This window comes from Fragaria vesca, linkage group LG5, assembly GCF_000184155.1.
Source record: "Fragaria vesca subsp. vesca linkage group LG5, FraVesHawaii_1.0, whole genome shotgun sequence".
NCBI lineage: Eukaryota > Viridiplantae > Streptophyta > Magnoliopsida > Rosales > Rosaceae > Fragaria > Fragaria vesca.
In genome coordinates this window covers 4,142,007-4,159,428 of record NC_020495.1, presented here as the reverse complement: position 1 = coordinate 4,159,428, position 17,422 = coordinate 4,142,007, and the positions used below count along the sequence as shown (strand labels likewise).

The 17,422-nt window shown below is 40.0% G+C and overlaps 5 protein-coding genes across 5 annotated transcripts; 3 read left to right on the top strand and 2 right to left on the bottom strand.

Annotated features, from left to right (window-relative positions):
* Positions 1 to 1,896: 1,896 nt before the first annotated feature.
* Positions 1,897 to 3,929, top strand: LOC101307491. The gene is made up of 2 exons (XM_004298998.1): positions 1,897 to 2,587; positions 3,157 to 3,929. Exons 1-2 carry the CDS (start codon positions 2,027 to 2,029, stop codon positions 3,802 to 3,804), a joined length of 1,209 nt encoding a protein of 402 aa, XP_004299046.1. The 5' UTR covers positions 1,897 to 2,026; the 3' UTR covers positions 3,805 to 3,929.
* Positions 3,930 to 4,698: 769 nt separating this feature from the next.
* Positions 4,699 to 6,730, top strand: LOC101307203. Its single transcript, XM_004298997.1, has 2 exons — positions 4,699 to 5,350; positions 5,867 to 6,730. The coding sequence occupies exons 1-2, from the start codon at positions 4,775 to 4,777 to the stop codon at positions 6,527 to 6,529; spliced, it is 1,239 nt and encodes a 412-aa protein (XP_004299045.1). The 5' UTR covers positions 4,699 to 4,774; the 3' UTR covers positions 6,530 to 6,730.
* A 541-nt stretch (positions 6,731 to 7,271) lies between these two features.
* On the top strand, positions 7,272 to 8,479 carry LOC101293100. Its single transcript, XM_004300924.1, has 2 exons — positions 7,272 to 7,739; positions 7,832 to 8,479. Exons 1-2 carry the CDS (start codon positions 7,272 to 7,274, stop codon positions 8,477 to 8,479), a joined length of 1,116 nt encoding a protein of 371 aa, XP_004300972.1.
* Positions 8,480 to 8,789: 310 nt separating this feature from the next.
* Positions 8,790 to 11,543, bottom strand: LOC101306914 (probable leucine-rich repeat receptor-like protein kinase At1g68400-like). Its single transcript, XM_004298996.1, has 2 exons — positions 10,186 to 11,543; positions 8,790 to 9,481 (listed from the first exon to the last, which is right to left on the bottom strand). The coding sequence occupies exons 1-2, from the start codon at positions 11,522 to 11,524 to the stop codon at positions 8,808 to 8,810; spliced, it is 2,013 nt and encodes a 670-aa protein (XP_004299044.1). The 5' UTR covers positions 11,525 to 11,543; the 3' UTR covers positions 8,790 to 8,807.
* A 2,365-nt stretch (positions 11,544 to 13,908) lies between these two features.
* LOC101292801 (probable receptor-like protein kinase At1g67000-like) lies at positions 13,909 to 17,067 on the bottom strand. Its single transcript, XM_004300923.1, has 3 exons — positions 16,290 to 17,067; positions 15,256 to 15,297; positions 13,909 to 15,026 (listed from the first exon to the last, which is right to left on the bottom strand). Exons 1-3 carry the CDS (start codon positions 17,065 to 17,067, stop codon positions 13,915 to 13,917), a joined length of 1,932 nt encoding a protein of 643 aa, XP_004300971.1. The 3' UTR covers positions 13,909 to 13,914.
* Positions 17,068 to 17,422: the final 355 nt, after the last annotated feature.

Sequence of the window (17,422 nt, the reverse complement as noted above, 5' to 3'; positions counted from 1 at the left end):
CTTTCACTGATTTCTTAAAACCATCGATTTTTAATTACAGACTTTCACTGATTTCTGAAATCTACAGATTTCATATGAATGACTTATGTAGATTTCTTAATACTTACAGAGTTACATGAAAGAAAAAATAAAAAATAAAGATGCAATGACAAACACATAATGACACCGATTATAAGTTTAGGGTTCATCTATCTAATTTCGATGCATACAGTTGTAATATTTGATTGAAATACATAAACATAGGTAACAAAAAAGATTATATTAACTTAACAACACGCATACTTGTACGTAAACCAAAAACATATGTTTTAAAGTGGGACATTAGATGTTCATAAGTTTAATTTATGTACGCAAATATAATAATATAATCATGTGGTTCTTTTTTTTTTAGAGGAACTTGAGGACCCATGCTAATCGGGCTCCTTAGTTGGAATAATATTATTAATAAGAGAATCCAAATTCGGGGAGGACATATTACCTGAACCCCTTACATTATTACACATATCCTCGAAGATGACATCCTGAATAATATCAAGAGTTAATAGATAATATTTAGGTTATCCAGGGTTCCAAGCATTACAATTGAAAGACAACAAAATGTTAACATTAAAAAAACATTGAAAAAAATAGGTAGAATAGAACTTTGATAGCACAAAATATTATAAAAAAAAAATGATGTATCGTAGGATCAACCTATTCACATGTAAAGAGAAAGTCTGTCGTAGACTTTTCCAAATCTTTGCTCTAGTGGATGGAAAAATATTGGAGTTTGTGTGTGTGTAATTTACACTACAAAGTCCACAATTATCCATAAGTTATTAATTCCATAAGTATGAATGATATTTTGAATACATCTAAACTTCTATTCATTTTAAAAAGTCTTAATTGAATACCCTTGGACTTTGGTGGAATTCATAATGATTTTGTAAAATCTAGTTGAATACACCCAGACTTTGATTGATTTTTAAAAGTTTGTATTGAATACACCTAGACTTTCAAATTCCATAGATTTCTTTAAAACTTCCACTAATTCCATATACAATACACCCTTTTAGTTTCCAAGGTCTGAAGTTTCTCAATCTAGGGTTCCATCAGATCCAAACGTAACAAGCCACGTTGATTTCAACAGAAGATTCTTGATCGATATCATTTCCATGCAAATAAAGGAAGCAGAATCCACAGGCCATACTGATAAAGAGAGTCATATATCAAATCATTCTCAAAAAGCTCGGCATTTTGATCATCCACTCTTGAATCTGAATGGTTGTTGTTCCATCGAAACAAGAAAGTCCGTTTTTCACAAGGACTTTTATTAGAAATAATTAATTTTAATGGCGGCTATATAACTAGTCTTCGACTAAATTAATCTGTAACATCAATTTTGATTTTCAAAGTCCACACAGGTAACGCCTGAGTCGACGTTTCAAAACCATGACCAAACTCAATGTAACAGTAAAATTCAGAGTTCTCCTCCCACAAGGAATGTTCTTCTGTCTTCAATATCTTTTACTACGTTATATATTATTTCCTTTTCTGAATATATTCGATCATAACAACCCAAATTCAGTCTTTGTTTCTGACTTCCTTCAACTGCATACAGGGTTTTATATTCACCGATATTCTGGGTTTTTGGATAAAAATTTCGAAGTAAAAAAGAGTCACAACGCGTTTCAGATACTTCAATATATATAACAATGGTGAGAAATAGTCTTACTCGTAGTCCTCCTACTACGTATGGTTGTTTAGCTAGAAAGTTATAATTAGAAGCTTCCCCCTATATATTGCCTTAAATTCAAGACCGACACCAGACCCTTCTCATTTCTTCTTCTTCTTCTTCCTCTCGTTGTCTCTGCTCAACAAAGTCCCTGGTGAGACTTCCCTTTTGTTCTTTCTGGGTTTTAGTTCATATTGATAGTCTTTTCCTGTATCAAAGATTTTCATTGATATATACAAGGTTCATATATTTATAGTCTTCAACTTGGGTATATTGAGGTTTCTTGTGTATATCTGATCTTTAAGTTAAAAGATGAAGGGTGGTAGTGGTCAGAATCTGAGCACTGTAAAATTTGTTCCGAAGTTCATCAATGTTCAAATCCACCATCTCGTCAATGTTCTCTCTTATTTCCTCTTATTTGGTGTTGGAATAACCCTTGGGATGTTCCTCACTGTCTATCTCAAAGACTTTTCATTCAGTCTCCAATTGGCCCAATTCTCATTCACAACTTCTTCATCAAATCAAAACATGATAATGCCAAGTGTGACTGCGGCACAAACCAATTTGAGTCACCCCCAACACATTGGATTGGAGAAGTTTCTGAAGCCCCCTATGATTTTGCACGACATGGATGATGATGAATTGCTATGGAGAGCTTCTTTGGCTCCTCGGATCTCAGAGTATCCATTCCATCGAGTTCCGAAAGTTGCCTTCTTGTTCTTGACCAAGGGACCTGTTTATTTGGCTCCATTGTGGGAGACGTTTTTCAAAGGGCATCGAGGTTTGTACTCGATTTATGTGCACTCGAATCCGTCTTACAATGGATCGCACCCGGAAAGTCCAGTGTTTCAGGGCAGAAGAATTCCTAGTCAGGTCAGTGTTTATCAATACTGTTTTAGGCTTGTGACATTTTTGAGGCATGAAATTTGTGTTGGTGTCAACCAAATAACAGAGGAAAAGTGCAGTAAGATTGTATCCCCTTATTTTACTTTCACAGTTTTACCTGAATGTGTTATTAGTGGTGAAATTTAGACTTTTGGAGGGAAAGTTAGTTCTGGGAAAGGGGCAAGTAAAGTTGAACACTATAATATTAAGTTGATCCATCGTCAGTTTTCAAGTACTCTGTTTATATCAATGTGAGGAGTGCCGTAGAGTTAAGATAAACTACCTACTTGTAAGATCCACTAATCATACAACGAATTACTTAATCTTCAAGTCACTGTTGTTTTCTTGATACTAAATGTTTTGTATGCAAAGTATGATCAAAATGATGCATGCATTCAGTTGGGTAGCTAGAACACTAACCACCATCACATAAGTTTGGGAGCTCATTTTCATTAGTCCGTTTCTACTTTTGACAACATGCCCTGCATAATTATAATGTTGATGTGCATCTCCTGCCAAATTGTTCTAACAACTTCAAATTTTTAAATGCATTGCAGGAAGTAGAATGGGGAAATGTGAACATGATTGAGGCCGAGCGCCGCCTATTGGCAAATGCGCTTCTTGATATCTCAAATGAACGCTTTGTTCTTCTCTCGGAATCATGCATCCCCCTGCACAACTTCAACACCATCTACCATCACCTTGTGAATTCAAACAAATCATTTGTTGAAGTCTATGACGATCCAAGTAGTGTTGGCCGTGGGAGATACAATTCACACATGTACCCGCGTATCACATTGTCACAATGGAGGAAAGGGTCTCAGTGGTTCGAGATGAATAGAGACCTTGCCATTGAAGTTGTTGCAGACAAAAAGTACTTCCCTCTTTTCAAGAAGTACTGCAGGGGCTCATGCTATGCAGACGAGCATTACTTGCCAACATTTGTTCAAATGAAATTTGCAGCAAAGAACTCAAATAAAACCTTGACCTGGTACGATTTTTCGAAGGGTGGACCGCACCCTGCTACGTTCACCAGAACAGACGTGACGGTTGATATGCTGAACAGCTTGAGGAATGGTACCAAATGCTTGGATTATCTAATGACTGGCAACACTTGTCATCACTTATTTGCTAGGAAGTTCACTCCTGGCACTTTGGAGAGACTGATGCGGTTTGCACCAAAACTGATGCAGTTCAACAGATGATCTATATGGGTGATGATTCATCAGATTCATCATCATTAATTTATTCATTCTTGGGTTAATGAAGTGTAGAGAGTACAAAATGAAAATGATCTTCCGGATTATTATAAGATTCTTTCTTTTGATTTACACAGTTCTTTATTTTTGGTCAAGCATTTTGTTATTCTAAACAAACCCCATGAACGAACCAGAACCCCTTGTGTTAACTCCTGCAAAATGAATTGGAACCAATGAAGCAACTTCATTAACATAATTCAAATGAACAATGTTTACTTTCTAAGAAAAAAAAGAAGAACAATGTTTAAAGATATATGATCCTCTCCTGTTAAGGATCTTCTACTTACAGGATGTAAACTAATGTCACTAGAGGAATAATATTGGACAATATATTCGAGTTGATGATCTTGCACCAATTTTGCCATATATGGGAATTTATGAGCGTGTTAATAATTGTCTAATTATAATCACTAAATTATCTAATGAATTTGGACGTAAGCATATATTTTTGGAAAAAAGAAAAGCGTTACGTTTTTCTCTCATTTAGATTCCCAATTATGAACACTAATGAGGAAATAAATTTAGGATTGTGATGATGATTTCCTAAATCTCAACCTTTCCATCATTTTAAGCTGTAATCAAGGCTTTGATTTCATCTCTCTACATTCCAAAAATATATAACTCCATTTCCTAATGCAGACAGGTCAAAATTGAGAGCCACGCCTCTCTCCCGGCCGGCCTAATGCATTGGTTGCTCCAAAAGTTGTTCAAGGCACGTCTATAGCTAATGTTGGTCAATTTAAGGCAGAGAAGGCACCTTTCTACACCGCCATCGCTTTCCCGTGCAGAACAGCTGTTTTACTTTTCTTTTCTTCTCTCCATTCTTGTCTTTGCTTCTTCAAACACGTCGATCCCAAAGCTTCTGATTTTAAGATTAAGAACCCTGTTGTTTATGGTGTCATAAAGCTAACCCGAAATGAAGGCTCAGAATCAAAACCCTTCGAAGTTCTTCACGAAGCAAATCAATGTCCAAGTCCTCTCTTATTTCCTCATCTTTGGTGGTGGTTTAGTCCTTGGAATCGTACTTGGCTCCTTTTATCTGAAGGACTCTTCCTTTAGTCTTCAAATAGCCGAAATGTCATTCTCTTCTTCTCCTTCTTCTTCTGCTTCATCTCCATCCGATAATGCAAATATTTCACATATGCTAGTTAGTCCAAATGACACAGTCACTATGTCTAACATAACCGAAGTTCATATAGGAGCATTAGAGGAATTCCTAAAACCGCCTAAGGTTTGGCACGACATGGATGATGAGGAATTGCTCTGGAGAGCTTCCATGGCCCCTCGGATACTCCAATATCCATTCAAGCGAGTTCCGAAAGTTGCTTTCATGTTCTTGACAAGAGGGCCTATTCATTTGGCACCATTGTGGGAGAAGTTCTTCCAAGGGCATCAAGGCTTATACTCGATCTATATCCACTCAGATATGTATTACAATGAATCCTCTCACCCGGAAAGTCCAATTTTTCGTGGCAGACGAATCCCAAGTCAGGTAGTTTTTCTGCTCACTTACGAATGGTATACACATTGTATTGTTATATTTTCATGATCTCTAGTAACCTATAGTTCTATGTTTACATTTTCGGTCGAGTCTTATTTGATCTAAACAATTGATCCGCCAGCGTAGGTGATGAATCCCTACCGAAATTCGTTTCTATGGTTCTGATGCAGAACATTATAATTGAGCTGAAGAAGCAAATAATTCAGGGTAACCACAATGTGATCTGCAGTTTATACATTTCTACCTACATGTTTTCAATTTCTATAAGCAGTAAGTTTGGAGGGAAAAGTAGTTTTGAAAGGGGTAAGTAAAATTTCAGCAACATATTATATAACAACTTGATTGACTAAAACTAAATGTCAAGGTATTTGGTTGCTTGCTAAGAGGGTTTTTGCTCTGTTTAGACTTTAGACAAAAGTGTCAAACTACCTTCTTTTCAAATATCCTGCATATTTCTATTCAAAATAGAAATATCCTGCACGTTTTGATCATCTTCATTCATTTCAGAGAGTAGATTGGGGACGAGTGAACTTGATTGAAGCCGAGAGCCGCCTAATAGCGAATGCTCTTCTCGACGTCTCAAACCAACGTTTTGTTCTGCTTTCGGAAGCATGCATCCCCCTCTTCAACTTCTCCACTGTGTACTCCTACCTCATAAACACCCACCAGACTTTTGTTCAAGTCTATGATGATCCAAGCGGAGTTGGGCGTGGCCGATATAATGAAAGCTACTACCCTCAAATCACATTGGACCAGTGGAGGAAAGGGTCGCAGTGGGTTGAAATAGATAGAGACATTGCCATTGAAGTTGTTTCAGATCAAAAATACTACACAACTTTCCAGAAACTATGCAGAGGCTATTGCTTTGCAGATGAGCATTACTTGCCAACATTTATGAACATAAGATTTCCAACAAAGAACTCAAATAGGAGTGTGACCTGGGTTGATTGGTCTACGGGCGGACCTCATCCTGTCGAGTATGAGAGCACAGATGTCACGGTTGAGCTTCTGAATAAGCTGAGGCATGGCTCCTGGTGTGAATACAATGGAAGGGGCACAAATGTTTGTTTCTTGTTCGCGCGAAAATTCCCGCTAAGTTCTTTGGATACCCTGCTGAAGATTGCACCACAGGTAATGCAGTTTAACACAGACATTGATAAGGAGTACTAGTTTCGTTAGATTGGATATATTGATCAAGTCTAGAATACAGAACGAAAATGGTCATTCAGTGCAACTTGTAGCATTAGCTCTTTTGTGATGTTCTTTTATTTATTTATTTATTTTTTTCCCATGGGTGATTGGAAACCCAAGTGATAGTGAAATTCCGGCTAATTAGATGCAGGAAACGGCAATACCAGCTCAACTTTACATATTTCATCACTTCGTTTAAATTTCAAGCAATTCTTAGATAAATTAAGGATCCCCTGCCACACCGGATGAGGGGAGCCCTTGAAAGTAGACTCGTCGGGTAGGGATAATCATTCCGGTCGTTTTTGCACCTGTTCCCATATGGAAGAATGATTGATCCTCCAATATATCACCACCATTTATATGAATTAACAACACCTCTGAATGATGATTTACACCTAACTCTAATCATTAGGGTGCGTTTCCTTTTTGTGCATGTAATCGAATACTACGAACTTCTCCTTTAAAATAGTACGTCTGCCAAAGTAAATCCATGGACAGTTTCTCATTTTGTGCTTCCTAGATTATACGTATACATTGCAAGAAAGGTAAGCTGATCAATTCTTGAAACCTTTCCAAAGAGCAAATTCTAAACTACCAAAAAAATGAGGAATGCTGACCCTACATTGCAACACTGATCAAGATCAACCACTAGAAAACCTCTTTTACACTTGATATCTCTTCTGCTAAAAAAATGAAGGAGCGCAATCTATACCCACTAAAAATGTTTCAGAAAGTGTTCAATGTCAAACTCCATCTCCTCAATCTCGTTTCTTATTTTCTGTTCTTCATCGGTGGTTTCACCCTTGGAGTATTACTCACCTCATCATATCTAAGAAACACTTCATTAACTTTACAAACAGACCAATTCTCCGTTGCTAAATCCTATCTGAGTCATGTTCCTACAGGACTAAAAGCATATCTGGAGCCGCCTAATGTTATGCACGACATGAACGATGAAGAATTGCTATGGAGAGCTTCAATGGCTCCTCGGATTCCATTCCATCGAGTCCCAAAAGTTGCGTTCATGTTCTTGACAAAGGGGCCTGTACATTTGGCCCCTTTGTGGGAGAAGTTCTTCAAAGGGCATCAGGGCTTGTATTCGATCTATGTTCACCCAGATCCATCTTACAATGCATCATCATCACACCCAGAAAGTCCTATTTTTCAAGGCAGAAGAATTCCTAGTCAGGTCAGTTTCATTGCTTAGTAAAATCGTCTTCAATATAATACATCAGCAGTTATTTCACTCTACTATTTTGAAATTTCATGTACTGCTTGCAGATAGTAAAATGGGCACAGGTGAATGTGATTGAGGCCGAGAGGCGCCTAATTGCGAATGCTCTTCTTGATATCTCAAACCTTCGCTTTGTTCTCCTCTCAGAAGCATGCATTCCCCTCTACAACTTCTCTACTATCTACTCTTACCTCCTAAACTCCCAAGAAATTTTTGTGGAGGTCTTTGATGATCCAAGTTCAGTTGGCCGCGGCCGATATAATTCAAGTTACTACCCAATGATCACATTGGATCAGTGGAGAAAAGGGTCACAGTGGGTTGAGATTGATAGAGACATTGCCACTGAAGTTATCTCGGACCGGACATACTTTCCAGCCTTCCGGTTAGGCAACCGCTCTTGTTTTGCAGATGAACATTACTTGCCTACATTTGTGAACCAAAAATTTTCGGCAAAGAATTCAAACAGAAGTCTCACCTGGGTTGATTGGTCTACACATGGCCCTCACCCTGTCGAGTACAATAGCACAACGGCTGAGCTTCTGGATATCCTGCGCAATGGTAATGGTACCAGATGCTTATATAATCAAAGGACAAGCAATATATGTTTCTTATTTGCTAGGAAGTTCCTGCCTCCTGCTTTACATAGCCTTCTCAGGCTTGCCCCAAAGATCATGCATTTCAACACAGATTCCTAAAGTAGTTCTATCAGAATTTGGGTTCTGATTATTTGAGTTGTATCCGAGACATTACATCCAACAAGTTTGTCAAGGACAATGAAAAAGATATGAATCCAATTTGAGTACGAATAACTATTTAGGATGAAACTGTGAGCTAATACTTGCTGACAATCAAACTCTGTATAGCATAATTCATAATCCTTGTAATCACCCCAAACCAAAGACACAACTTTAAACAGCAAGTAAAGAAATCGAAACCGCCTAGCTAGCTAAGATAAAACTGATCTAAGAACAAAACCCCCCATGATTTACATCGTAGCATCATCATCATCATCGTTAATGGTCATCACTGACTTGCTCCGCAAGTGTCCTCCGACAATGCGGGTGACTCCGTCATGGAATCAAGCGCCTCATGAGGCGGTGACACCGCCACGCCGCGAATCTCGTCGATCATCTTCACCACCTGGCTCATCTTTGGCCGCTGATCAGGCATAGCCGTCGTACAAGCCATTGCAACCTGCAAAAGCCCCACCATCTCCTCCTCAATGTCCTTGTACCTCATCAACTCCAAGTCAAACACCTCGGCAGTCCACTCCTCTCTCACCACAGACTGAACCCACCTCGGCAGGTCCACCAATCCCCCATAGCCACCGCCAGACCCGCCATCCACCACCGCAGACGGGCATTTCCCGGTCAACATCTCCAGCAAAAGAACACCAAAACCATACACGTCAGACTTCTGCGTCACTTTCCTACCGTCCACCAGCTCCGGAGCGCGGTACCCGCACGACCGCGGCGCCGACGTGGCGGAAGCGGAAGGCGAGAATGCCGAGAGTCCGAAGTCGGAGACACGAGCATTGCCGTTCTTGTCCAAAAGAACGTTAGTTGATTTGATGTTACCGTGAGTGAGCTTAAGGGGAGCACAGGAGCTGTGAATGAAGGCCAAACCTCGTGCAGCTCCGGCTGCAATTTTCAGCCTGGTGGTCCAGTCCAGTGGGGTTCTGCCAGGGCCTCTGTTGCCTACAATTCAAAATAGCCCACGTAAGTTGATGATAATTACATTATGGTGCTCCTAGGGTTTCACTTTTTTGGTTCTATTTGATCAGAGAACAGGGAAAAAGACGGGTCAATTAAGAATACAAAAAGTGAAAGGAAGACATAGAGACTATAAAGCATACAGAGGACATCAGCCCGTTCCCCAAATCGTAATTATTTGCTTTTCCTGTCGCCATGGTTCACTTTGTCTTTAATGGCTCCGAAAGCTACTAAAGCAACCGTGCACTGTTCATCCCTAATCATATAGGTCGTTTCTCAAAGTTTTAATGTTCCGAAAATTAAAATCCTACAAAGTCGAGAGTCGTTAGATTAGTATTTACGTCACACGAAACCCAATCTAACGACTCTCGGCTTCTCGGTTTCGGAGTTTCAATACTATAACACCCGAGCCCAAGTGCTATCAGCCCTACCCAACAATCCACAAAAGACTCTGCGCGCAAGTCACTAGAATCTGGTCTATTCCAAAATCCAAACAAATAATGGTCCACTTATGATTCACGTTCATGGAGTTGGTAAAATTTAAGAGTGCATTAAAACACAAACATGCATTCTGATTTTGGTTTAGAATTGGTCTCATTTTCATGTTCATCATGGAGTTGTAAAAATGGCACATTAAGCTAACAGTGTATGTAGAGATGAAACTATGCAAAAAGATGAAGCAAACTTACCATGAAGGAGCCAAAACAAGCTTCCATTGGGCATGTAGTCATACACCAGCAGCTTCTCCTCCCTAGCGAAATAATAAGCCCTCAAGCTCACTACGTTAAGATGGCTAAGCCTTCCCAGCACCGCCATGTGCTGCTCGAACTGCGTCTTCCCACCGATTTGAGCATCCTTGAGCCGCTTCACCGCCACCACATTACCATCATCCAAAACAGCCTTGTACGCCGTCCCGAAGCCACCTTTCCCCAGCATCTCCGCCGAGGCTCTCAGCAAGTCCTCCAGCTCGAAACGCCTCACTCCCTCGAAAAACACCATCTGCCCCCTCTCGAATGTGGGCTGGGCGGAGTAGGGGCTCGACGAGTAGACTATCTTCTCCGTCTCCATAAGCTTCGAGCTGCTCTTTCCCTGCCGCATTTTGGCCGAGAAGTTCCGCCAGAAGTAGCAGTACAAGAACAAAGACACCAAAAGAAGCACCAAGACATCGCCTACTATGATGCCGATAAGAGCCGCCGGACTAATCTTCCGGCCGCCGTTGTGGTGTGACGTGGACTTTCCTGAATTCACGGAGGTAGAGCTTGAAGGCAATGAAGTCGGAGAGGACGCTACTACGGTTGGGCTGCCGGCTGGCATTACAGGAGAGGCAATAGCTCCACCGGATCCGGGTCGGGTCGGGTCGGTTACGTTTTTACAGCTGTGAACCGGAGCACCGCAGAGACCCGGGTTTTCGGCAAATGCGGACTCAGAGAAGATAGAGAACGACTTGGGAATCTCGCCGTAGAGACGGTTCGCCGAGACGTTGAACTCCTGGAGATTCGGGAGGTTGAGGCCGGAAATCGAGCCGGAGAATCGGTTGGCTTCGAGGCGGAGAGTGAGGAGGTGAGTCAAATGGTTGACCTCGTCGGGAATATCACCGGTCAAGTTGTTGTACGCCAGATCGAGGCGGTAAAGGCGGAAGAGTGACGTCAGGGAGGCGGGAAACACGCCGGAGAAGTCGTTGTAGGAGAGGAAGAGGAGCTTGAGGGAGGTGAGGTTAGAGAGGTCGGGAATGGGCCCGGAGAGACGGTTACGCTTCAGGCTGAGAACTCGGAGCTGAGTCAGCCCGGTTAACGCGGCGAAGGAGCCGCGGAGGTCGAGGCCTTCGAGGACGAGGCGGGAGACGCGGTTGCGGGTGCAGGAGACTCCGGCGAAGTTGCAGGAGTCGGAGGTGGAGTTCCACGTGGCGAGAAGGTTGGAGGCGTCCGACGTGGCCTTGAAGGCTAAGAGCGGCGCGGAGTCTGGGTTTGAAGCAGAGATAAGCAAAGGTAGGAGAGAGAGGAAGAAGAAGAAGAAGGGCTTGGCTGCCATGGTTGTCTCTGCAAATGAGAGCAGTGAGAGAGTGAGGAGTCGGAGGTAGTGAAAAAGAAGAGTTGGGGTATTTGTGTAATTAATGGGAAGTTGAGGGGTTTAAATGTGGAAAAGCTGGAGCGTGAAGGTGTGAGGTGGATTGATCGAGGGGAAAAAGCAGTTAAGCAGGTGATGTTGTACTTGGTTTTACTGTGGGGGTGATTTGACAGTGATGCCCTTTTGACGTCTCAGTGCCTGTAACGCTTGGAATCTATGTCGTTTTGTGTACTAGAGTGGGGATACGTTGGCGTTATGTCTCTGCCGTTGATATTAATGACTTGGTTGTTGAGGAGCGAGAGTGATAGGAGGAGATGGGAACACGTGGAGGTTTGGGGCGGAGATCAGGAGTAAAGCGTGAGTTCATTAGTTTTAATATGGACCGTGATACGGGGGAACATCGTACCCTGACACGCGTGTCCTGCACATCACATGGTCCATTAAATGAGTCAATGTTCTAAATATAGTTTAATCCGACTGTTAATACGATTAATATATGGTCTTGTTTGGTTCGCGAAAAAGAAAGTGGTTTCTTTCTCTTTTTCATGAGAATAGAAAGTAAACGAGAATGAAATTTTACAAGAACTTTTCATTCTGATATTTGGTAACACTAGAAAAGCCTATTGAAAAGTTGTTAATGAATTAAGATTTAATATAATAAAAAATTATGTTGTGAGTAACAAATGCAGGGAAAGAAGAAAGAAAAGTGGTTCCTTAGGATTTTGAAAGGAACCACTTTCCCCCATATTTTTCCATCAATCAATAAAGTGTTTCATTTCTTTATATTTTCCCAAACACTGGAAATGAACAACTTTCCTTTCATGATGCTTGCTTTCTATGAAACAAACGAGGCATAAGGGTAAAATAGTATCAGCCAGTTACTGGGGCAAGATAACATAATGAGAATTGACTTACTTTAAAAAAATAATGAGAATTGAGTTAAAATTAAGGATTTAAAATATCAACAAGAAACCCAAAATAGTCTTTAACAAAATCGCGAAAATTGTTTTTCATTTTGAAATTCCACATGTCAAAATTTAAATGGAATGGAGGACAATGTCAGATTGCCACGTGGTCCTTCAAGAGCACTAAAAAATTTCTCGAACTGAGGTTTGTGGTTAACATCATTTAAGTCCTCATACTTTTAATTTTAAAAATTTACCCTCTAAAGTTTCCAATTTTATAAATCATGCCTAATTACTGAATTTTCGTTTAATTTAAACGTTAATTTTGACAAAAATGATGTTAACCCCAAAACTGAAGAAGATAAACTGAAATTAATCATAAAATTAAACTAAGTGAGAATTGGATGAATATAAGATAACAATTAGACGACTTCAATTCAAGCAGTGACATGCACATTATATCGGCACGGTAGATGTTAGTTTGAATTTTAGGATAATAACCTTTTCTTTTTAGGTCTGTGCTTTGGTGATTTGTATTTAGTCAAGCTTGTTCTGAAATTTATTTTACTTTTGTTACACCTATTTACTGAGGTCATGTATTTTTCTTATGCTCATAATGTAGCTCTTGTATTTCACTTGATTCTTTATTAATCTAGTATAATATTCTTTGTGACAAAAGGGCAGATCGTCTTGTTCTAAAAAGGGTGCTATTGCTTTTCAACTTTTACAGTTTTATTGGGAGAAGTTAGAATAATAAATCAAATCAACTAGTCATATCTTACTTAAGGTTGCTTGGACTTTGCATTGGGAACTTGTTAATGTCATGAAAAGCAGCACCAATGGATTATTACCTTGGGGCGTATCGTTGGTCAAGTAGTCCAAAGTGGGATTTGATCAATATTAAACAGATTGGTTAATGAAATAAAATAATAATAATGTATCTAATTAGTGTACATTAAACAAGGGGTTAGACCTGGGTAATTGCATATGAGACGACTTTACTAAATATCTTCTTTTTTTCGGGGCAGGTAGGGTTCGAAGTTCGAACTGCAATAATAAACAAAGTGTTACTTTGAATTTTATGTCTTCCACTTTGGGCCTTTGGGCTTTCGGCTTTTGACGAGACTACTGGGAGTTTAAATTTGGCGGTAGCGTATGAAGCTAGAATTCGAATCAACACTTGTACAAGGAACCAGAAAAGCTTATTAATGGAAAGTTCTATAATTTCCCTGGTTGAATTACTGAGAAGAATGAATACTGAGCAATGGGCATGATCGAATGGGAATGAGTCTAGTACAACACTTCCGAATGTTCATGTTAAAAAGAGTATGAAATAATGTTGATCATAGATTCATAGCTTCATTTTCAATTATTTGCTCATTACAGATTGCCTGAAACACAGTTTGTATTCAAGTAAGTATGAAATATGCCGAGTGTTCGGTTGTTCTATTATATCGACACCGATATAGTAGTAGAAGAATGTGCAGGGGATTTTGGAGGAGAAGACAAGTAAGGCTTTGGTGGTATCTGCAAGGACTCAACACTCCCTTCCAACATTTCTATCACTTGTTTCATGGATGGCCGGTTTGAAGGGTTGGTTTGTATGCACCACAAGCTCACTATTATCAACTTCCTTGCTATTACTTTGTCTCCCTCATTCATGATGTTCTGCACGCCAAGTTCTTGATCCAATTCAAGACGCTTGTAAATCCAGTGTGGAAAATATATTTCGCTAGTGTCTTCAACTTCAACACTGATCTTCTTTTTTCCCCCAACCATCACTGAAAGCATCATTCCGTAGCTGTACACATCGGATTTGTGTGAAACACCACCAAAATTTCTACAGAAAACTTCTGGAGCAATGTATCCATAAGTACCTCTTAAACCCAGCATTGACACAATGCTCTCATTTCCCTTGCATATTTTTGCAAGGCCAAAATCTGAGATTTTCGGTGAGAATTTCTCATCAAGAAGAATGTTGTGAGGCTTAATATCGAAATGCAAGATTCTTGTGTTACAACCGCGATGTAAATACTCTAGTCCTCGAGCAATGCCAAGTGCAATTCGATCCAATGCTTCCCACCCCAAGTGTTGATTTTTTTGTGGGTTATTTACATCATATATGAACTTCTCCAAAGATCCATTAGGCATGTATTGATAGATGAGAGCTCTTTCTGAACCGTCAAAACAAAACCCCAACAAGCTGACAATGTTGACATGGGAAGTTCTACTAATGGCTGCAACCTCATTCATAAACTCTTCTCCATTACCTTTTGATCTGTTCAAGATCTTCACTGCTACAAGACATCCATCGTCTAATTTTCCTTTGTATACACCACCGTACCCCCCTTGTCCTAATTTTTCCTTGAAGGAGCTGGTCATTTTCTTCACATCCAAGTAGCTGTATCTCTTAACTTGAAGTGGTCCATGGTCCCTTAGAAATTCCTGAACAATTTCTCGACTATGATATTTGTTCATCCAAAAGAACATAGATTTATCAGACAACTTCATCCTGAAGCAGCAAACAACAACTATTACTAGAATCACAAGACCAGCTGCACCTGTTGATCAACAAAAAGAAATTAATTGCATATTATGTCAGGAACTCAGGATTGAAAAACATAAACTAACATGGTAATGCTGATGATAGTTAATGTTTGAATTCTGGGACTCATTCCTGTCTTGGGGCAACTTTGAAATGACTTGATTCCAAGGGTTCAAACACTTTGTATCAGATCAGATCGGATCGCATAATGTTTTCATATGTAATTGAAAAGATATCAAACTTACCTAGTCCTAGGCCTAGTCCTAGCTTCAATCCCAATGCATCTCCTGCAACACAAATGGTAGAACACATATCATTAGCCAGGAAATATTGGTTATGCAAGGCCTTAATTAGTTAATTAGATGATCCTCCAAGCTAAGCCAACAAGCATTTGGTTTTTCAGTATTTAAATTCTAGATGCAAGTAAATAAATAAGGAAAGGAAAGGTCAAAGACAGACCTGTTGATCGATTCACAGCTAGTTATGAATATTTTGGTTGGTTTCTTTCTCCTTATGCAGTTGTTACTTAGCTAGTTGACAATTTCTCTACATCTAATTAAGTATGTAACAATGAACTCTCAGTAGTCATCCCAGCATCTACCTTCCTGTGTGCGGGAACATTTGAATTCTCCATTGTCATCCATGCATATACCTCCAGTAGTATAGCACTGAAGACATCCTTTGGTATATACCAATCGACAGTGTACATTACAGTCACTAGACGAGTGAGAGCAGAGAGAATAAACAAAGCAGGATGACTATTTGCTCCTATTCTCTCCCCAAAAACCACAGCCACTAGCAGGCTTAATTAGGATTTTGATGCCTCTCTCATCTTTAATATCTCGATGCCTCTCAAGTCTCAACTCGCTAGTTTGACTTGTAAAATATTGAAAGCACAGGACTTTGAAGTCTTTGCTAAACGTGTTTAGGGTGCCAAATAAGTGAAATAATTCGAAACTTCATAAACATAGGAAGAACAAGAAGGAAGACGCGTTTAAGGAGCAGTCAAATCTACCTGTCTTCTACAGTTCTACTCAGCGTAGTGAAGAAGCAGAAGATGGTTGAGAAGGCAGAAAATGATACTAATATGAACAAAACATAACAATCTTCAAGGCCATCTAAAATTATAAATTCAAGATGCAAGTAAATAAATGAGAAAAGTAACAGTGAAGACTGACCTGTAGAAACACAGCTAGTCAAATGAGGCCTATATAACGATGAACTTAAAACATTCATTAAAAAGGAAGAACAAGAAGCAAGACACATAAAAAGGACTAACCTTTACCTTTACAGCTGACAAGATGAGGCCTATCTGGGCAGAAACAGCGGAAATGACGGGACTCGGAATCAAAACCACACTTGCCTCCACTGTCCTCACACCGGCTGCAGCCGCTTGCTGATGACCATTTCAGCTTAAACCCTCTTTTCAAAACCTCTTCAATATCCAACTCATTAGTTGCATAATCTTCAACCGGAGTTACCACCACTTCTCTTCCACACTTGTCAGACACGTTAGCTAACAATTGTTGTTGATCCCCAGGCAGCGCCAGAACTGAACTACTATTCGTCCTAGCCATTGTTTGCTTAAAGCAACCGATTTTGTACTCATCGGAAAACGACTCATCAACCAAAGCAGAGTTGCAATCATATAGCAAAACGATTTCTTTTTGGTTCTCAACAAGGTCATACTGATCAGTAGGAAAGGTTAAGTTTTGGACTGATGGAATACAAACCGATGTGTTTGAGTTTGAAAGTGCAGCGTTTGAGACGACAAGAGTCTGGTGTTGGTAACTGATATTGTGGACCAAGTACTCATCTCCAGCCAACTGAAGAGTAGGGTATCCATCGATGCAGGAGAGTTGAAACCCCGGGAAGCCGCAGTAGGGTTCTTGCTGGCCTGGAATGAAGAACGGAAAGCATATGTTTTGGCCGCCACAAGTCTTGGGCACACTGCAGTTTTCAAAGTGAAAATCCACAGCAAATGAGGTTTCTGATACGAGAAAGAAAATGAGGATGTACAGATTTATGGATGAGGGGAAGAAGAAGCTTTGCTTCATTTCAGATCTTGTAATTGGGTACAAACAATGAAGAAAGAGGAAGGAGACCAGGTTCAGAGGGAACTATAATGTGGCTTGACTAGTGGAAAAAGGCTCCCCGCCTCCGCTTTTGAGTGGTTGAATCAGGGAGGAGTCACATTTGTTGACTGAGATATTCAGCTATTGACTGAGATATTTCTACTGGTAGTTGTATTAAGATGACACGTGCATACGTTGTAGTGTGCTACAGCCGTATTCTGTTAGTTAGTTAAGCTCTCTTATTTTCCTCTTTGATGTATATATAGTGCTAAGCGGATTCAAATTTACCAACCAGCAGCGTTATGCTGGTCATAGCACCACCAAATAAGAGGTTTCC